This window comes from Chlorella variabilis (assembly GCF_000147415.1).
Source record: "Chlorella variabilis unplaced genomic scaffold CHLNCscaffold_19, whole genome shotgun sequence".
Classification (NCBI taxonomy): domain Eukaryota; kingdom Viridiplantae; phylum Chlorophyta; class Trebouxiophyceae; order Chlorellales; family Chlorellaceae; genus Chlorella; species Chlorella variabilis.
Genome location: NW_005435069.1, coordinates 613,770 through 633,178, shown reverse-complemented (window position 1 = coordinate 633,178; position 19,409 = coordinate 613,770). Strand labels below are relative to the sequence as shown.

General features: G+C 69.8%; 6 protein-coding genes across 6 annotated transcripts; 3 read left to right on the top strand and 3 right to left on the bottom strand.

Annotated features, from left to right (window-relative positions):
* Positions 1-450: 450 nt before the first annotated feature.
* On the bottom strand, positions 451-2,845 carry CHLNCDRAFT_137390 (hypothetical protein; the record flags this gene model as incomplete). Its single annotated transcript, XM_005845019.1, has 6 exons — positions 451-647; positions 951-1,134; positions 1,505-1,621; positions 1,860-2,078; positions 2,269-2,431; positions 2,736-2,845. 6 exons carry the CDS (start codon positions 2,843-2,845, stop codon positions 451-453), a joined length of 990 nt encoding a protein of 329 aa, XP_005845081.1.
* A 717-nt stretch (positions 2,846-3,562) lies between these two features.
* On the top strand, positions 3,563-5,270 carry CHLNCDRAFT_58693 (hypothetical protein; the record flags this gene model as incomplete). Its single annotated transcript, XM_005845121.1, has 3 exons — positions 3,563-3,664; positions 3,919-4,296; positions 4,459-5,270. The coding sequence occupies 3 exons, from the start codon at positions 3,563-3,565 to the stop codon at positions 4,615-4,617; spliced, it is 639 nt and encodes a 212-aa protein (XP_005845183.1). The 3' UTR covers positions 4,618-5,270.
* A 197-nt stretch (positions 5,271-5,467) lies between these two features.
* CHLNCDRAFT_137388 (hypothetical protein) lies at positions 5,468-8,040 on the bottom strand (the record flags this gene model as incomplete). The annotated part of the gene is made up of 4 exons (XM_005845018.1): positions 5,468-6,472; positions 6,652-7,291; positions 7,510-7,669; positions 7,848-8,040. The coding sequence occupies 4 exons, from the start codon at positions 8,038-8,040 to the stop codon at positions 5,468-5,470; spliced, it is 1,998 nt and encodes a 665-aa protein (XP_005845080.1).
* Positions 8,041-8,447: 407 nt separating this feature from the next.
* On the top strand, positions 8,448-10,831 carry CHLNCDRAFT_54058 (hypothetical protein; the record flags this gene model as incomplete). Its single annotated transcript, XM_005845120.1, has 5 exons — positions 8,448-8,651; positions 9,468-9,615; positions 9,894-10,074; positions 10,288-10,399; positions 10,679-10,831. The coding sequence occupies 5 exons, from the start codon at positions 8,448-8,450 to the stop codon at positions 10,829-10,831; spliced, it is 798 nt and encodes a 265-aa protein (XP_005845182.1).
* A 1,138-nt stretch (positions 10,832-11,969) lies between these two features.
* CHLNCDRAFT_36647 (hypothetical protein) lies at positions 11,970-14,603 on the bottom strand (the record flags this gene model as incomplete). The annotated part of the gene is made up of 7 exons (XM_005845017.1): positions 14,427-14,603; positions 14,069-14,206; positions 13,747-13,880; positions 12,934-13,496; positions 12,640-12,742; positions 12,325-12,441; positions 11,970-12,133 (listed from the first exon to the last, which is right to left on the bottom strand). Exons 1-7 carry the CDS (start codon positions 14,492-14,494, stop codon positions 11,970-11,972), a joined length of 1,287 nt encoding a protein of 428 aa, XP_005845079.1. The 5' UTR covers positions 14,495-14,603.
* A 246-nt stretch (positions 14,604-14,849) lies between these two features.
* CHLNCDRAFT_137385 (hypothetical protein) lies at positions 14,850-16,511 on the top strand (the record flags this gene model as incomplete). Its single annotated transcript, XM_005845119.1, has 5 exons — positions 14,850-14,918; positions 15,119-15,206; positions 15,338-15,413; positions 15,549-15,640; positions 15,778-16,511. The coding sequence occupies 5 exons, from the start codon at positions 14,850-14,852 to the stop codon at positions 16,509-16,511; spliced, it is 1,059 nt and encodes a 352-aa protein (XP_005845181.1).
* Positions 16,512-19,409: the final 2,898 nt, after the last annotated feature.

Below are 19,409 nucleotides of genomic sequence, written 5' to 3'. Positions count from 1 at the left end.
TGTACAAAGCGGGTCCCGGGAGGTGTGAGCGGCCGGCATGCAAGCATGCATGCAGGCAGCCAGCAGGGAGAGGGGGGGGAGGGGGTCATGGCGGGCACAGGGCACGGCCCTGCTGCAGCGCAATAGAGAGGGCCGGGGGGAGGGCTGGGAGGCGCGATATGGTAGCAGGTAGCGGCCCACACAAACATGGGCGGCGCGCAGTTAGGTATACAGGGGTGGGAGAAGCAGGGGCAGGGGTTTCTTCAGAATTGGGGGCCCGCCAATCTGGGGGCGAGAAGGGGGGCAGGGAAGCTGGTGCGGCGCCCGGGGGGCCGGCGCCGCGAGGGGCGGGCCACACTAAACAAGGCCGGGCCGGCGACCCGCGGCAGCCTCCCAGGCGCGCGCACTCTCTCTCAATCTCAACATCTCTCACTAGAGAGCGGGCTGCGACGCCGCGGGCGTGCGGCCGCCCTACAGCCGCCGCCCCGGCGGCAGGCTGGGCGGCTCGGGGCCAGGCGGCGGCGGCAGGTCGAGCGTGCGGGTCAGGTTGAGGCGCTGCTCCAGGCCGCGCAGCTCGTAGCCGGTGATCATCAGCCAGTACATGAGCTGCGCCAGCTCCCCGGCGGTGCAGTCGCTGCTGCCGCCCTGCCACGTCTCCTCCTCCATGCCTGCGGGGCCGGGCGCGCGCGAGCGGGGGCGGCTGTGATCGCCAGCCGGGCGCCGACCAAGGGGCGCAGCCGCTCCGCGCTGCGCCCCGCCAGCCGCGCCTGCCTGCTGCACACCCTCCTCTGCCTGCCCTGCCACACCTAGCCGTCGGGCGCTACGTCTGCAAGGGGAGTCCCGGTGACCTCCTCCCCCACCCCAAGCCACCCCGCCTGCCCTCCAGCCCTGCCGCCGCACACACCCGTGCACACACACGCGTGCCTCGCCGCCGCCCGGCCCCGCCGCCGCCCCCGCACCCAGCCACTCACCCATGAGCCGCTGCACAAACAGGTTCATCGCCTCCACCACATCCTCGCTGGCACAGTCGGTCAGGGCCACCAGCTCCTCGGGGCTCAGGCACTTGAGGTAATCCAGCAGCTCGTTGCCCGGCAGCGGCTGGAACTTGGCGTCGGTGGCGGCGGCCCGCTCAAACGCCGCCGCCTGCGCTGCCATCTGCGCGCGCGGGGGGCGGGGCGGGGCGGGGCGCGGGCGGGAGGGGTGTGTGTGGGGCGGGGTGGGGTGGGCGGTGTGCCGGCGGGGCGCAGCTCGCGTGGGAGGCAAGGCCAGGAGGCCGAGGGAGCGAAGCGTGCCACCCCCTGGCGCAGCCCAGCGCGGCTGCACTGCCCCCGATTGGCTGTACTGTCCCCATGGCAGGGCAGCAGCAGCAGCAGGGGCAGAAGCGGCGGCGGCTGGAGGAGTAGGGTGGCGGCACGCGTCGGGCGCCTCACCGCCGCTGCCCACCCACAGCAGCGGCAAAAGGCAGCAGCAGCGGCGGCACGGCAGCGGCGGTGGCGGGAAGGCGGCGGGAACGCCTTCTGCCCACCTGCTGCCGCAGCTCCGCCAGCTCCGCCTCCAGCTGCTCGATGTACTGCAGCGCCGGTACCACCTCCTTGCCGTTCTCGTGGTGCCACCGCAGCACCTCCCCCTCCACCCGCACCTTCTGCGCTCGCAAGGGGGCGGCGCAGCGGCGGCGGCGTTGAGCAAGCCGGTGGTCGGGGGCGGCTGGGGGGCACGGCGTGCGAGGCCAGGGTGCGGCATGCAAGGCCAGGGCAGGGCATGCAGCGGAAACCACCCCAGGCTGGGCGGGAGGACCGTCACGCAGCCCTGTGCTGCTGCGCTGCCGCCATGCGCAGGCCCTGCCCGGCAGCAGCCGCCGCCACTCGCAGCAGGCGCCCCACCTGTGAGCCGGGAGCGTACGCAGGCCCCGCCGCCTCCTCCAGCCCATCCAGGCTGCCGCCGGCAGCGGCGACGGCGCCCGCCAGGCTGGTGCCGCCGCCGCTGACCGCCAGCTCCGGCTCCAGCAGGCCCGCGGGCTGCTCCGCCATGCTGCGTGTCAGGCTGAGGCGGGTCCAGGCGTTGGCAAACATGTAGCCGCTCATGAGCACGGAATACATGAGCTGCACGCAGGAGGGGAGACATAGGAGGCAGGGGCTGGGAGGCAAGGGCTGGGACGCGGCCAGCAGCAAAGGAGGGGCCCGCGGCAAAGGAGGCGAGGTGCCGCCGCGCCGCCGCAACCCGCGGCTGCGCTGCGCCGCCCTGCCGCGCCCGCCGCCGCCGCGCGTGGCGGCCCTGCCGCGCGCCTCTCACCTGCGCCAGGTTCTCTGCCTCTGTGGAGATGACGACGCGGAAGAACTGAGGGGGCAGCGTGCCCAGCATGGATGTGATGGTCTGCCGCATGGCGATGATCACCTCGGGGTGCGCGGCCTCCTCGAAAAAGTGCATGAGCGAGGGGTCGGCCTCCTGCACAAACCTGCGGGGCGGCCCAGGGGGCGCGCCAGGAGCCAGGGAGGGAGGGAGGCGGGCGCGGCGGGGGGTGGGTGAGCCCGGCATGGGGCCCGCGGGGCCGGCCGCGGCGGGCGCGCTGCCGGCGAGGCGCGGCGGAGGGGGTGTGGTAGCACGTGGGCGGCGGCGGCGGCGGCGGCAGAGGGCGCGCGGCAGCGGAGGGCTGGGACGCTTGGGTAGGTGGGCGCGTGCGTGGCGGGCTGCCTTGAGGCCGGCCATGCCAGCACTGGCGGCAGTAGTCAGGGCGGAGTGGGAGCAGCGCTGGGGCTCACTTGAGCAGGGCGCGCTGCCGCTCGCTGCCGCCCGACGCGCCGCCGCTCCAGCCGGAGGCTACCACTGCTGCCGCACGCCGCCAGGCCACGGCGCGCCGCGCTGCAGCCATCCGCCGCCGCATGCCCAGCCTAAAACTGTTGCTCCGTGGGAGCCAGGCTGCTCGCACACGCAGCGCGGGCGCCAGGGCTCTCAGGGGCGCTGCCGCCAGCAGCGTCATTTCGGGGGCCTATGGCCTGATGGGTGCTGGCAGTGTCGGGTGGACGGCTGTGGCCGTTGCCGGTGGGGCTGCAGAGAGGTGTGAGGTCATGCAGCGTGGGAGCGTCTGAGGGCCTGTGGGCATCCCCCGGCGCGTCCCTGACCTCGGAATAGCCGGCACCGGGCTCCCAGCCCGCTTGTCCCGCTGACCCGGGCTCCATGCAGGGGAGGTACAAATTGGATGGGGAGGGGAGCAATCGCTTGTGCAGCGTGTGCCAGCCCCTGTCCCAAGCCCCCATCCCCCAAGCAGGTGCGGTGTGTGCTGGTGGAGCGGCCAAGCGCCAACGCTGCTGCCTGATTTTGACATGCGGCGGGGGACACGGCTCGGGATGCCCCCCAGGGGCCCCTGCGGCCCGCCAAACAGCCATGCATGACCGCCAGAGGGGATGGGCGGGGCGGGGCGGGGCAATTGCCGGGTAACGCGGCGCCAACCGCCCTTCAATTATTTGAGCGGCAAAGGCATGGCGCCGCGGTCTGAGCCCCGTTCCAGGTTTCTGGGCAGTCCCGGCCGACCAATGCACACACTTGCAATGCCTGCAGGCCGCCCGCACCCCTCCACCTCCCAGCCACCATGAGCCAGGTCCCCGCTCTGGACATGAACGCCGTCCAGGAGGAGAGCCGCGAGCTCACCCGCAGGCCCAGCTTCACCAAGAAGATGTCCAGCAAGTTCAAGGTGCGCGCCGGGACGGGTGTGCCCTTGCGCCAGCGCCCAACCCGCACCCCGCCGGGGCCGCGCAAGGCGCCACAACAAACGTTGGCCACCTACGGCGGGGCGTGCTGCGCTCAGGGTGCTTCGCACGTCATGCGTTCCAGTGGTGTTGTCGGCCACTGAAGCATTGCCCTTGGCATTGCCGGACGCCTCGCAACACGCTGACAGCCGGCGCCCCACCGCACCTCCACGCCTCCGCCTCCCCGCCTTGCCCGCAGAACCTGGTGACGCCCCGCGGCGGCAAGACCTCCCCCACCGGCTCCGGCACCGTCTCCAAGTCCTCCAGCTCCGCCAGCCTGATTCGGGTGCCCAGCATGCCGCCGGCGGCCGCCGCGCCCAAGCCCGCCGCCGAGGAGCCCGCCAAGCCCGCACCCGCGCCTGCCCCGGCCCCCGCCAAGGAGGCCAAGCCGGCTGTGGAGGAGGTGCAGCTGGCGCCCGAGCCCGCCACCCCCGTGGCCGCCGAGGAGGAGCAGGCGGCTGCGCTGGAGGAGGCCGCATCTGCCAGCGAGCAGTCGGCGCCCGCCACCTCTGAGGCGGTGGATGAGAAGATTGCCGCAAAGGTGGAGGACATCAAGGCCAAGGCCGCCGCTGTGGAGGTGCGGGGGTGCCTCTGCTCGTGCGAGGTTGCTGCCGGGCCCCAAATGCGGGGCTGCCCAAGGGCCTCCTGTGCACGCTGTGGGGCAACGCTGCGTCGGGCGCCGCCCGCGCCATGCACCGACCCCTCCCTGCCGCGCCCGCCGCCGCCCGCCGCACTGCAGGCCGAGGTGCCCAAGGGCAACGGCCTGGTGCGCGGCCTGCTGACCGTCGGCATCCTGGCGGCCGCCGCCGGGGCCGCCATTGCGCTCAGCGGCGCCGCCGCCGCCAAGCCCGCGCAGGCCAAGGAGCCCGTCAAGCAGGCCAAGGGGTGGCGCAAGTGAGGCGCGCAGCCCTGGGCTGCCCCGCAGCCCTTTATTCGTTAGAGCGAAACGACGATCCTTTGTGCCGGCTGGCTGCCCGGCCATCTGTCCCAAGATACGAGCCGCCGTGGCGGCACTCGCCGCCGGCTGCGCCTGCCGCGACGTGCGGCGGCATGAAAACTCAACCAGGCAGCGCTGCCGCATGCTGCGCAGCGCCACACTCCGCTCCTGTTGATTAGACCAGCCCAACTTTAGTTGTCGCCCGACCTCGCATCGTTGCCGGACCCCATTCATTTGCCGCCCGCGCTGCACGCTGTGCCTCTTTTGTTGAGCAGCGCGCCCACCTGCGTCCAATGAACGAACCACTCGCCTGCTGTCCCTTTTCTCTTGGTGCTTTTCCCTCGCTGTTGTGAGCTCCCATCCCGTTCCCCCTGTATTATTCTTCATCCCCTCACTGCTCTGCTCTGCGGCGCCCGAGCAGCTGCCGTCACACCTGCTGTCTGTCTTGCCCCGCGCACGATTGATCTGTATGCCTCCTGGCCTCCCGCGCTTTTCTGCCCGCCAGCGCATCACCCACCCTCAGCCTGCTGGCCTGCCTCCGCAACCCCGCACACTTGACTCTTTCGTTGATAGATCCATCCAGACTAGCTCAGTGCTGTCATGTGAACCAGAAGTCTTACCGCCGATGGATGAGGGCACGTTGGTTGGGGCGATGAGAGCGCAGTCGAGTTTGAGGAGAGTGAGGTGGAGGGCAACGTTTGTGGTCGCCCAGTCAAGGTCAAGGTCAGCCAGCCAGGGTGAGTCGATCAGTCAAAGTCAGGCGAGTCCAAGCAATGCAGTGTAAACAACAGGGCCGCCGCAGCCTGCTCGCTCAGGCGGCGCGCTGCGCCAGCGCCGCGCACTCCCGTATGCGCCGGTCCAGCTGCTGGATGAGCGGGTCGTCCAGGCAGTAGGCCCCGCTGCCCAGCAGCAGCTCCCGCTCCCGCAGCAGCCGCTGCACCGCGTCGCACAGCTGGCCCTGCAGCACGACAGGCGCCGCGCGGCTGCCGCCGCTAGCCGCCCCGCCGCCCCCGCCGCCGCGAGCGTTCTCCTTGTTCCCCCCGCTGCTGCCCGCGGCGCTGGCGGCGGCGCGCGGCGAGCCGGCTGCTGCCGCGGCGCCGCCACCGCCGTTGCCGCCTCCGCCGCCGCCGCTCATCTGCAGGCTGCGGAGCTGCTGCTTGAGTGCCGACATCTCGGCTGCATCCCGCGCCGCCGCCAAGGCCGCCTCTTCTGCCTGCAGCTTGGCCAGCTCGGCGCCCAGCTGGCCCCGCTTCATGCCCACCAGCTCCGCCACCTGCTGCTGCAGCAGCGCCACCTCCCCAGCCAGCCGCACCACCTGCTCCTTGTACCTGCGCTTGCCCTCTGCAGCCCTGGCCAGGCGCTGCTCCCTGGCAGCCAGCTCCTGCCGCGCGGCAGCCAGCTCCCCCTCCAGCCGCCCCGCCTCGCTGGCGCCGTGCCGCTCCCGCTGCTGCGCGGCGCCGCATTCGGCGGCCGCCGCCCGCGCCTCGGCCGCGGCCGCGCGCTGCTCCGCGGCTGCCCGCTGCTGCGCCGCCTGCTCCCGCCGCTGGCCCTCCAGCTCCAGCTGGTGCTGGCACTCGGCCTGCAGCCGCCTCACCGCCGCCTCCGCCTCTGCCACACGCGCCGCATGCTCCCGTTCCAGCTCCCGCCGCCGCCGCGCAGCCGCCTCCTCGGCAGCCACCACCTTGTGCTCTCGAGCCTCTGCCGCCGCCAGCACCTGCTGCGCCTTGCCCTCCAGCGCGGCATACTCGCCACGCAGAGCCGCCGCCTCGGCGTCCCGCTCCTGCTCCCGCCGCCGCCACGTCTCCTCCAGCGCCGCCTGTGCGGGCGGCACAGGCCACGGCGGGGCAGGAGCATGGGGCAGGGCACGGCCTGCTTGCGGCCTGCTTGCGGCAGCGTCCACCGCAGCTGCAACCGGTAAGTCACGCTGCTGACAGGCCGCACAACAGCCCAGCAAGTTGCCCATCCGCCGGCCCCCAGCCGAGCCAGCCCACCCACCATGCGCCGCGCCTCTCTCTCCTTGAGCTCCCGCAGCCAGCGGGCCTGCTCCTCCCGCTTCCACAGCTCCAGCTCCCAAGCCGCCTCCAGCTCCGCCCCGCCAGCAAGGCTACTGGCAGCAGAGGCTGCTGCGGGCGCTGGCGCTGCGGCTGAGGCTGACGACAGGGCAGGCGGAGGCAGCGGCGGCATGGCCGCCTGCTGCCGCTCTGCCGCACCCCGGGGCGGCCACTCGCCCTGCGCCGCATCCGTCTCAGCCTCCGGCTGGGCGGGCGGCGCGCCGCCGCTTGCCGCAGCTGCCGGCGCTGCCTGCTGCGGTGGTGCAGCCGACGACAGCGCCGCGACTGCAGGCGCCGCCGCAGGTGGCGCCGCCGCCGCCGCTGCCGCTGCGCCCGGTGCGGCAGCTGGTGCTGCCACCGCTGGCCCCGTCTCCTCCAGAGACATCACAAGGTGCACCGTGCCCACCTGCACCCGCTCGTGCTGCGCGGGGTCGGCCGCGCTGGGCGCCAGCGCAAACACGCCCGCCCGCCCGTCCACCCAGCTCTCCTGCAGCAGCGGCGCCAGCGGCACGTGCGCGCGCCCCAGCAGTAGGTCATCTGCCAACCGCTCCCGATGGAACACATCCACAGTCATCATGAGGCCCCTGTGGGGTGCGGGGCACGCATGCGGCAGGCACAGGAGCGCTTTGGGTGCGAGCGCTGGTGATGGTGGGACGCACTGGGGAGGCGGGCAGGCAGGCGCAGCGACGGACATGCACAGAAAGGCACACACGCCGAGCTGGGATGCGTGCGGTGTATTTTTTGTCGTGCGGAGGTGGAGTGCAGCTGCAAGCACCGGCTGCAGGTGCAGGGCCCTGCTGACCTGGCCAGCAGCGTGGCGACGCCCATGAGGCCTGCGGTGAAGTCGCAGGCAGCTTGCCCGCCCCGCAGCGCCGCCTCGCTGCCGCGTGCCACCTGCACCGCCTGCGTGCGCAGCGGCGCCAGCCGCGGCGGCAGCCGCCCGTTGCTCTGCTGGATCACGCCTGCAGCCGCGGCGCGAGCACCACACGCCCAGCTGGTTTATTGCTGTCAAAAGAGCGTGGGAGGCACACCGGCATTTCTCATGCGGCCACCAGCCCCGCCGAAGCTGCCGGCCGCTTCTGCCTTGCTTCTCCTCTGCTCATCCAACCCCTGTCCCAGCACCCAGCACCCAGCACTCACCTGCCAGCTCCGGCGGCAGCTCCAGCTCCAGCACCACGGCAGCCAGGTTGAGCGGTAAGCGGGGCCCCGCCTGGAAGTGCTGCAGCTCAACGCTGAAGGTGAAGCGCCGCAGAGAGCCCTCAGCCAGCAGGCCATGGCTCAGGCTGCCCGCCTGCGCCAGCAGCTGCGCGTCTGCATGCGCAGAGGCCGCCATCCTGCCTGCCGCAGCGCCGCTCCTGCCCGCTGGAGGACGGGGGCGGCGGGTGCCGCGGCAGCTGGGCGGAAAGCGTCGCCCGAGCGGCTGCGCTGCTGCAGAGCTTGCTGGAGATGCTGCCGGTGGCTCAAGCTGCCAGCGGTCTTGGCTGTCTGCCTGGGCAAGCGGCGGGGCACCCCAGTGCGTTCAAGTTGCGGCGCTGCCAAGCAGCGTGCACAGCCCAAGCGGGAGTTTGCAAGTGCAATGCAGGTGGTGACGCGCAGAGGAGGCTTCGCAAAGCGTCCTGAGTTTTGGTCAAGGCCAGCTCGGACGCGGATGGGATGAGCTGGATAGGCACGGGGCCACCCCTGGCCATCTTGCATGCTATCCGATTCCATTGCACAGCTCGACAAGGCAGCCGGAGCGCCATGCCGGCCACAGAGGAATCGCAAAACAGGCTGTTCAAGGCGGCAGAGGCGGGGGACGTGCAGGAGTTCCAGGAGGCGGCTGCAGCGATCGATGAGGACGTCAGGGAGCTGCATGCGGACAACGGCGCAAACGTGCTCCACATTGCGGCGCACGCCGGCCACACAGAGCTCTGCGCATACCTCCTGGACGATCTGCACCTCGACGTGAATGCAACAGACGGTAAGCGGCTGGCGGCAGCACGCTGGTTGCCCCTTCCCGCCGCCGGCCGGCGGCGCCGGCAGTGCCCGGTCCTGCCCTGTGCCTGACCTGCTGCCCTCGAAACTGCGCCTGGCTGCAGGCAGCGGCAGCACGGCCCTGGTGCTGGCCATCTCGAACAAGCACTACGCCACCGCCGACCTGCTGCTGTCGCACGCGCCCGACGTCAACCGCCAGGGCAGCGGCGAGGGCGCCGCGCCGCCGCTGCACCTGGCCGTCGCCGACGGCGAGGTGGAGCTGGCTGGCCGGCTGCTGGGCGCGGGCGCGGACGTCAACGCGCAGAGCGGCAGCGGCAGTCCGCTCATGCTGGCGGCAGCGCGCGCCAACGCGCCCATGCTGCGGCTGCTGCTGGGCGTGGGGGCCGACGTGGGCGAGGCGTCCCGCAAGGGCCTCACACCGCTGTTCCTGGCGGTGGCGGTGGGCGGCAGCGCCGAGTGCGTGCAGCTTCTGGTGGACGCGGGGGCAGACCCCAATGCGCGGGCGTTGGGGGCCTTCACGCCGCTGCACGTGGCGGCCGAGAGCGGCAAGGCTGACATTGCCGAAGTGCTGCTCAAGGTGGGGGCTCTGCCTGGCCTGTGTGGCAGGAGGCGGCCATCTGGCATGGCGGGCCGGCCTGAAGCTGAGCTTGCAGGCACATGGCATGGCTGGCTGGCTTGCTGCTGGCCGCTCCGCCGATGGCCGGCTGCCTCGCTTCCGCTGACGGCGCAATGCTGGCTGTCGGCCTGGCTGCTGACGGCTCGGTGCGCTGCCGCGTGCTGCTGCAGGCGGGCGCGGACCCGGATGCCAAAGACGAGCACGGCCACACGCCCGCCCGCGTGGCAGGCATGCACGGCCACCGCCAGCTGGTGGAGGCGCTACTGCGGCGAGGCGGCGGCGGCGGCGGCGCAAATGGCGGCGACGAGGGCGGCGGCGGTGGCGACGGCGCCGACGGCGCTGCCGCGGGCCCTCCAGCAGCATCGATGTCTTCATCCGGAGCAGCAAGGCGGAGCTGGAGCAGAGGGAGGCAAAGGCGGTTAGCGGAGGGAGGTGGAGGTGGAGCAAGCTGGCGGCAGGCACTGCTGCGTGTAGCTGGAACCCTTGCCTTGTTGGGAGAGGCCTCAGGGTTGGTGCGCCTCCAACCCAGCCGCGCACTCTCTCCGCTGCGCCGCACTGCCGCGCCGCCCTCTCCCTGCCGCCTGCCGCCGCCACAGTCCGCCGCCGCCGCCGCCGCCGCCGCCGCCTCGGCGCCTCTGTTGTGCGCATACCGGAGCCAGAGGTGGCCGATGAGACGCTGTCAGACAGCTTCAAACGCAAGGGCAACGAGTTCTTTGTGAAGGGGGACTATGAGGGGGCCGCGCAGCTGTATGGGCTGGCGCTCAGCCACTGGACCAAGTGAGTGCGGCTGGGGGCTGGCCGCGCTGCGCGCAGGGCAGGCGCTGCTGCGTGCGATGGTGCTCACAAAGCCGCGGCTCTGCCGAGGCTGCTGCGCGGGGTTGTGGTGCTGCGGTGCGCGGCCCGGAGCGCCGGCCGCCCGTGCCTGTGCCGCAAGCCCCGTGCGCCGCATGCCCACATGCCGCCGCAGCCTGTGTGTGCTGTGCCTTGCAGGAGCGCCACGGTGTGGAGCAACCGCGCGGCCTGCTACCTGCGGCTGGAGCGGTACGAGAAGGCGCTGCAGGATGCGCAGATAGCGCGCACCCTGGATCCAGCATACGTCAAGGTGGGCATGTGGCGTGTGCGAGGGAGGGAGGGGCTGCACAGGCGCTGTTGGCGGGGCTGCATGCTGCGCTGCGCTGCGCCGCGCTGTATCTTGCTGCGCTGGGCTGCTGGGCACAGCTGCCTGTCGGCTTGCCTTCCGGGCGGCATGCCCGCTCCCCACTCCCTCCCTCCCCCCCTCCCCTCCTTCCCTTCCCCCCCCCCCTGCCGGGCTTGTTACCGGAAAGGGCGGGCGCCGAAGGGGCTGAAGCGGTGGGAAGACGCGGCGACTTCTTTCTACCAGGCGGCACAGCTGCAGCCGGACAACGAGGAGTTCATCCGGCTGACCAAGGAGGCGATTGTGGAGGGGCGCAAGGAGTTCCAGGCGCAGCAGGCGGCGCAGCAGCAGCAGCAGCAGCAGGCAGTGCCGGCGGCGGCCGCTGCCGGGGAGCCGTAGCGGTGTGCTGGCGGGTCGGGGTGGATGCCGCGCTGCCCTTCTCCGTCCCTGGCCTCGTGTGTTGAGCGTTACAGGCCTGTAGCTTGATGCAGAAGCGCTCGAGCGCCCATGCAGGCCGAACTTCTGGTACAGGAAAAAAGAGCGTACAGCGTGGAGCATTGAGGGTAGTGCAGCTAGGGAGAAGGGGGAAGAAACAGAAGCGGGGAACGCACGCAGTGATGGCAGCGCACAAGCACAGCGACAGTAGGGCACAGCAACAGTGGGGCACAAGGACAGTGAGGTAGTGCAGACGTAGGCACATGAGACATGGACATTCTTTCTTTCTTTTCATCGCGCAAAAACATGGCACAGGGGGACGCAACGGGCATGCTGGGCACAGCATGCAATCTCATGGAGAGGGCGGAAGAAAGGCACAGGCAAACAAGAGAAGAATGTGAACAACGGGTCTGGCAAAGAATGCTGGGCTTGGTTGGATGGATGGGAGGGTGACAGGGATCAAATGCACGCAGAAGGCGACGAAATGGACCTGAAAGCAGGGAACACTCCGCGCACAAAGGGCACGCAAGGGCGAGAGATGAATGGATGCTGCATGTGGCGGGCCCCCCCACGCAAGGGACAAGGTGGCAGGGGGCAAGAATGGCGCATGCGGCTTCAAGCGGCAGGGCGCGTGCAATCAATCAACAGAGAGTGTACAAGGGCACACAGCAAACAATGGGCGAGTGAACGTTGCCGGCTGATTGCGTTTGGAAGATGGCGGGTGGGGTTTGTTGGTGTTCCTTCTTGAGCAGACCAGGGTGGCGTTTGGCGGGCAGCCAGGCGAGCAGTCACCACCTCTGCTGGCAGGGTGATGCCTGCCGCCGCCTCGGCACGTTTCAGCAGAAAGAAGAGGAAGCGGGCGCGGAAGGAGACGAGAGAGGCACGTTGCTGTGGGCCGCAAGCCCGCCTCACTCCAGCTCCAGGTGGTCCTCATAGGTGGCTGGCGGCAGCGCAGAGGCTAGCGATTGCAGCTCCCAGTCGAAGCTGCTGCTGGCGCTGCTGCAGGCTGCAGGCAGGCGGGCGGGCGGACAGACACCAACACGGGAAGGGTGAGCGATGGGGCAAAGGTAGCAGGCACCCAGGCCAGATGGCCGCATGCAAGCTACCAGTAGGTAGCGGGGATACCAGCCGCCCGCCAGCTGCCCACCAGCTGCTCACCTGGGTCGATGTCGGGCATAAACTCCGGGGCCGGCTGGCTGCGCAGGGTATCCCAGTCGATGCCCGCAAAGAAAGGGTGGGCCTGGAGCTCCGCCAGGTCAGCAGCCCCTGCGGCACAGCATGGCACAGCGCGGTGAGAGTCGACTGGGGGGAAGGGAAGGGCGGCGAGATCTCAGGCAGGCAGGCAGGCGCGGCACGCAATGCAGCCACTGCACGTGGCAGCCAGCCAGCCAGCCAGCCGGCCGCACTGCTGGCATCAACCCTGATGGGGCGTGGGTAGGGTAGGCGAGCGGGCTCACCGATGCGCTGCGCTGGCTCCACTCGCAGCAGGCGGGCAACGAGGTCGGCGGCCGCCTCGGACCCGCCCTCTGGCAGCTCGTAGTCTGCCTCCACAATCTTTTGGAAAGTCAGGTACTCTGCAGGAAGAAAGACGGAGAGAGGGAGGGAGGGAGGAGAGTGAACTGGAAAGGCTTGGCGAGGAGATTGGCGCACGACCAGGGATGAACGCAACGCGGGCGAGGAGGAAAGAAACGGCAGGGACGAATGAACGCAGCAGGACTGGGAGCAGGCCCGCCGCCAGCCGGCCAAGCTGGCAGGCGAGCGAGGCGCCGCACCCGAGGGCGACTTGAAGGGCGGGCGCCCCGCCAGCATCTGGTATACCACGCAGCCCAGGGCCCACAGGTCAGCGGCGCAGGTCACGGCGCGGTTGTTCAGTATCTGCGCAGCCAGGCGGCGGGCAGGGAGGAGCGGCGGGTGGGTGGGTGGGTGCGTGGGTGGCGGCAGCAAGGGTTGGGGCGCGGCAGAAGGCAGGCGCAGCCGGGGGCAGGACAGGTCAGGCGAGCCACAGGCGGCGGGCAACCAGACGGCGCACCACCAACAACCCCACGCTGCCCACCAGGCCCACCCACCTCTGGTGACACGTAGTCTGCAGTACCAACTAGCGACACCGCACGCTTGCTCCGCTCCGCGCCCAGCCCCGACCCTCCCTCGGCGCGCGGCCCCGCTTCTCCGTCCGCTCCGGCGCCCTCCCCTTCCTCCTCTGAACTCTGGGAGGCCTCGGCCAGAGGCTCCTCCTCGCCGCTCCCGCCAGCCTGCTCTGCATCGCTGCCGCCAGCCTCCGTGCCGCCATCCTCGCCGCCTGCCGCCGCGCCGTCCACCACAGCCGCCGCCACGCTCCCCGGCTGGGCAGCGGCATGCTTCGCCGCTGCGCCGCCGGCCTTTGCGGCGGCGTCCGGTGGCGCGTCCGCATGCGCGGCCTGCTCCTCTTCCGGGGCCAGCTGTTTTGCGGACCCAAAGTCTATGAGTTTCAGGTGGCCCTCTCCGTCCAGCAGCAGGTTCTCGGGCTTGAGGTCGCGGTGCACCACGCCCTGCTGGCGCAGGTACCGCAGCATGAGCACCACCTCCCCCGCGTACGCCGCCGCCGTGGCCTCCGGCAGCCGCCCCTGCAGCCGGATCTGGTCGTAGAGCTCGCCTGCAGGCAGGGAGGGAGAGAGGGAGGAGGCAGGGAGGGAGAGAGGGGGGGGGTAAGAGGCAAGGAGGGCGCCAGAGGGTGAGAGGCGGGCGGGCGGTGCGGGAGCGAGGGGCAGGCACGGCACGCCAGCCCCAGCCCGCCGACATCTGCGCACCCAGCACCCAGCGCCCGCTTCACACCTGGCCGCTGCTTCCCCGCCTGACCGCGGCGCGGTTAAGCCTGTACGGTACCAGCGGGCCTGCCTGCGCACCGTTGGGGCAGTACTCCAGGCCAAGGTACAGCGAGTACGCGTCCTGGAAAGTGAAGTACAGCTTGGCGATGCCGTCGTACTGCAGCGCGTCCAGGATCTGGCGCTCCTTGCGGATGTAGTCCACCACACGGTGCCTGCAGGGGGTGCTTGTGGGTGCAGGGGAGGCGGGGAGGTGGGGAGGTGGCAGGCAGGGGAGCGGCGGGCGGAGGCAGCCAACGGGCAGAGATGGGCGCTGTGGAGGCACCATGCGGGCCGCCGCTGGGCGGGCACAGCAGATCACGGAGCCTCGCCAGGCCGCTGCCTGCCCGGCGGCTGTCTGTACCTCATAATGTACTGCTTGTCGATCACTTTCAGCGCGTAGTCTCGCCCCGTGGCGCGGTGCCGCGCCAGCACAACGTGCGAGTAGCTGCCGTCCCCGATGCGGCGCAGAAGCTCAAAGTCCGCCAGCGACAGCTGCATCCTGCATGCCAGAGCAGCGGGGAGGAGGACTACAATGAGCTGCAGCGGCTACCGTCTGACCAGCACCCAGGCCGGGGCGGTGGGCGGTGGGCAGCGGCCGGTGGCCACTACGGGGCGTTGTGAAGCCGGGCTGATTCCGCTCCGCAGCGCATACGGTCGCCAGGGGAGGGCAGAGGCGGGGGCAGGAGCACTGGAAGGCTCTCGGCGGGCCACAATCGCGCCTGGGGGCCTTATACTCTGGGTCGCTCATAACGCTGGCTGGGGCCAGGGCCGCCGTGCCCGGGCACATGATCTCGAATGGAGGGCAGCGCCAGCCCTTCAGCGGCAAGCCATGCCCGACACAGGCTAGTGGAGCCCGGCAGCCAGTTGAGGGCAAACCAGACACGTTTGTGGGATGCTTATGGCGTTGGCAGGGCCGCAAAGCCAGGGGGCCACTAGCGGCCTAGGTCGACCTCATTTCGCGCCTTTCCAAAAAGCCCCACCAGCATGGGAGACCCTCAAACGTCCGTTCAAGGGTCTTGTTCACGCCCGGGTTCTCCCTGATTACTTGCAAGACCCCATCTTTGTAATTTCTTCCCTCGTGGCCCCTCCCCCAAAACCCCCACAATCGCTTGCCGGCGAGTGGGTCTGCTGGCACCTGGCCCATGGTCGCGCTTGGAGGCCTTGTATCGCCAGATGGTGATGGGTGGGATGCAATCTACGGGCGCTGCAAGGTGAGCACTGGCTCGAGAGGGGCAGGGCGCGCGCGTGAGTGGGTGGCGGTGTCGGTGGATGGCACGTTGGTGGGTGTGTGGGTTGGAGGGTGGGGGAGCAGGAAAGCGTTGTTGACACCTGCTGCCAGTACACGCTGGGGATGCAATGCTCTGTCTTCATTGCTAGGCTGAGCAACTGCGGGGCCGCCGTTTTGCCGCAGGTGGTGTTCCCGCACGGCGGCATGCAGCACTCGGTCCGGGAGCTGGTGTCGAGAGAGGTGGCGGCCCTGGTGTGTGATGCCCTAGCAGGTACGACGCACGCATATGTGACAGTGTTGGTCGTTTGTGACAGCTGCTGCAGCGCCTGCTGGCTGGATCAAGTCGCTGCTGGCACGCATCGGCTGACCCGGGCCTTGTTGCCGCTTGCGCCGCTTGTGCAGTGAAACAGGTGGTGGATGCAGGGCGGCTGGACCTCAGCTTGCTGTCCCTGCGCTCGCAGCAGCACAGCCCCCTCAGGTCGGTACCTACTGCATCATCAGCCCGCCAGGCCTTGGGAGGCGCAGTCAAGCTGGTTGGTGTTCCCCGCCTCGTCTAGCCGGGCCGATGCCCTAACAGCAAACAGCGCGCTGCTGGCTTCGCTGTGGCTTGCAGGCTGAGCGAGGGCGCCAGCCGCGTGATTCGCGGCGCCAGCTTCCAGCAACTGGTGCAGCAGCTGCAGGACTGCGCCACGCCAGCGGTGCAGCGTGAGTGTGGCCTGGCAGCAATCTGCACCCGACGGCCACCACGCATCGGCACATGCCTGCTCCCGCCTGACCCTGCGCCAGCCAAGCATGTGCTGTGCTGATGTGCGCATGCCTGGCTCCTCCCTGCATGCCTGCAGGCTGGGAGACCTTCCGCACGCTTGACTCTGCTGTGCGCACGGCTGCCTCCCTGGGCCACACCTGTGCGCTCCAGATCTTGCTGCTGCTAGACCCGTCGGCTGCGGCAGCCACCAACGTCGGCAGCCAGTCCCCGCTGCATGTGGCTGCCCACTACGGACATGCGGCGGCGGCGCAGCTGCTGCTGGCGGCCGCGCCGCGCACCGCCTCGGCCACAGACTGCCGCGGCTGGACCCCGCTGCACGCCTGCGCCTGCTACGGCAGCGTGGGGGTCGCGCGGCTGCTCCTGGCAGCAGCTCCCGGCACGGCTGCGGCTGTGGATAGGCGTGGCTGGACGCCCCTGCATGCGGCGGTGCGGCACGGCCACAGCGCGGCGGTGCGGCTCCTCCTGGCAGCAGCGGTGCAGGACTCGGCAGGGCAGACCCCGCTGCAGCTGGCCCTCTCGTCTGACAAGGGGCAGGACACTCTGGCAGAATTCATCATCGCCCGCCACCAACTGACAGAAGAGGAGTGGGCGGCGGTGCCGGCGCCCTGCCCAGGCCTGGCGCGAGCGCTTCCCGCTGCGCTGGAGCAGTCGGAGGCGCAGGCACGGCGCCTGATGCGCCACCTGCCGCCATGCCATGTGCAGCGCCTGCGCACCTTTGCGCTGTGCCTGGCCAGGCAGCAGCAGCGGGTGGGCGTGCCGCTGCCGCCCTCCGTCTTGGGCGCGCTGCTGGCGCGGTCGGTTGCGGCTTGAAACCACACTCGATACCTGCTTCTGCATTGTTTAGCTTTACCCTATTGTTTCCCATGGTATTGAATTTTCTTTCGGATGTCAGCCTTGCTGGCCCTCTGCCCGTTACTCTTCTCCAGCCATCAGTTCTATGCATCTTGATATACGTGTTTTGTCAATGAAATTACTTGTGATTACACATGCACCACCACATCAAATGGGAGATCGTGCAAAGCAGGGAGCGGCGGGTGGTGGGATGGCCAGATGGCCCTCATCCTCTTCCTGTGCATCCAACCGCAGCTAGTCTTGCTGCCTGGCGGGGCACCGCCAGCTGTCGCCAGCGAGGCCCGCCTCCGCAGCACACGTCATCAGTAGCAGCTGGTGTAGAAGCCCTGGCACTCGGTGGAGATGCTCTGCGGGTCGGGGCAGGCGCTGTCATCCAGCACAGTGTTCAAAGTGAACAGGTTGCCGTCAGCATCCTGGATGTCCTGCGGGCAGCCCGTGGCTGCCTGGTTGGTGCAGTAGGGGGAGCTCTCGACCGCCAGAGGGCCGCAGTCGGGGATGGGGTTGTCGGCGCCACGGAAGGGGCAGGAGGAGGGCCAGGTGCCGGACCCGCAAGAATACCTGCGGGCAGGGGCACGGGGCAGGGGTAGGCTGGTGGCCATGGGCTGGGGTGAGGAGTGTCCAACGGGCCGCATCGCAGTGTTGTAGCAACCGCAAGTTCAGCAAACGTGTGTGGGGGCCACAGGCCGGCATCAATGAGGGCTTGCCTGGCTTGGTAGGGCTCGGGGGCTGTGGACACCTCGCCACAGTACACGCAGAGGCGGGCGTGGGCGGGCTGGCGGCAGTGACAAGGACCAGCGCCGCCACGAGCGCCGTTGCTGTTGCCTTGGCCAGCGCCATCTGTAGGGCACACCTCACGGGCTGCTCAGCCCAGCCAGCAAACTATGCATATTCTAAAAGGTAAAGGTGGGGAAGAGCCTCCACAAGCTTCACTTCCCGGTTTTAACGTCTAGCTTTAGACCATTATTTGATCTGCCCGACGCGCCAAGTGCAGCCAGTTGTTCATCGTTCCTTGCTCGAGTCCCCCGGCGCGGCCGGGCCCCGCGCCCCCCTCCCGCTCCTCTGGGGCCCTTCTTGAGCAACACCCTGCCTTGGGGACGCAGGACGAGGGCGACCGCAGCATCGCCGGCTCGCTTGGCCCGCCAGCCGCCCATTCTGCAACTGCCCGCACTCGAGATGGCCTCCTGATGGTGCGTGGAGGGGTGCCCCGGGCCCTGCGGCGCCCGCGGCTCGGCTAGTCCGGCGAACACCCCCTCGGGCCGGTGCCGGCTCCCGGCCCGTTGTATGAGCCCCCGTGTGCCCCGTTGGTGCCCGGCCACCCCCTCTGCGACTTGTTCGCCCCCTACGACGCGTTTTGTGCGCGCCAGCCCCTCCCCCCAATTCCCGCTTCCGTGTGTCGCGGCCCCAAGCCCTGGTGCTTTCCCTTCAGCGAATTGAGACGTGGGGTGGCGTGGCTTGGCGGAGGAGCCTGTTGCCGCCGAGCGATTTGCGTTCGGGCAGGCCGCTGCTGCTGCTGCCGCCGCGTGCCGGGCGGCCCGCCGTCCCCCCCTCTTTTCGCTCACTCCGTGCCTGCCGTTCTGGTCGTCACGCCCCTACTCTCCCCCCCGTAACCCGCAGATGCTTGCGCTTTTGCGCTTGCCCCGTCCTCCCCTTGCCCGGTCTTCCCGCGTGCCGCCTTCACCTTTGCGGCCCCCGCCCGCCCGCCTGGCCGCTCTCCCAGCTACTGTGCCGGGGTGGGTGGGCCCGCTTTCTGGTGGTGGTGGTGTGCGGGTCCTCGACCTGCCCCTCCCCCCCACTGGTATGCTTGCCGCCCTTGGGCTGGCCATCAGGCGCCCCTCGCCTCCCTCCCCGCCCTTTGCGCCCGACCGCTCCCTGAGCCCGCCCTTTGCCGCCCGGGCGGTATTGCATGCTTTCATACAGTCCAGAGCTAGTGGGCACGGCTTGTGTGCCCCCAGCCCATTAATGGGCATTGCCTCTGTAACATCACAGACAGATCACAGCCAATAAGGAGCTGGATGAGTGTCGGTGGGTGATACCACAGGCACGAGTTCGAACCCCAGCCGGGACACTAGCTGGGACTTTGCCTCACGGCACCTTCGTGGCGGCATCTGGGCGGCGGACGGCTGCCCGGCAGACCGGCATGGCGCTTGCAAGACGGAGCCTCCCCGGGATGCCATCGGCGGCCAGATTTTCCTCGCTCTGGACAGCCGGCAGGGTTAGTGGGTTCGGCCCCAGCACATTAATGTGCCCAATCCCTGTAAAACACACACACACACACACACACACAGCAGCCGGGACCGTCGTTGGCCGCGACGTTAAATAAGGAGCTGGATGAGTGCCGGTGGGTGATACCACAGGCACGAGTTCGAACCCCAGCCGGGACACTAGCTGGGACTTTGCCTCACGGCACCTTCGTGGCGGCATCTGGGCGGCGGACGGCTGCCCGGCAGACCGGCATGGCGCTTGCAAGACGGAGCCTCCCCGGGATGCCATCGGCGGCCAGATTTTCCTCGCTCTGGACAGCCGGCAGGGTTAGTGGGTTCGGCCCCAGCACATTAATGTGCCCAATCCCTGTAACACACACACACACACACAGTTCTCCCGTGTGATCTGACCTGAGCCTTGACCCCCTGTGTCGCCTGCCCTCTGAGGCGGTCCCCGCCCGCCCGCCTGGCCGCTCCCCCAGCTTCTGTGCCGGGGTGGGTGGCGTCTCTGAGCCGCTTGCGCCGCCTGCTGGCGGTCCTGGCCCTTGATCCCCCTCTTTCCCCTGTCTTTTGCCCCCCGTTTCCCCTCCTCACACCTCTCTGACAGTCACTGGGCTGGCTCCCAGGCACCCTCCGCTTTCCCTGCCGCCCGCTG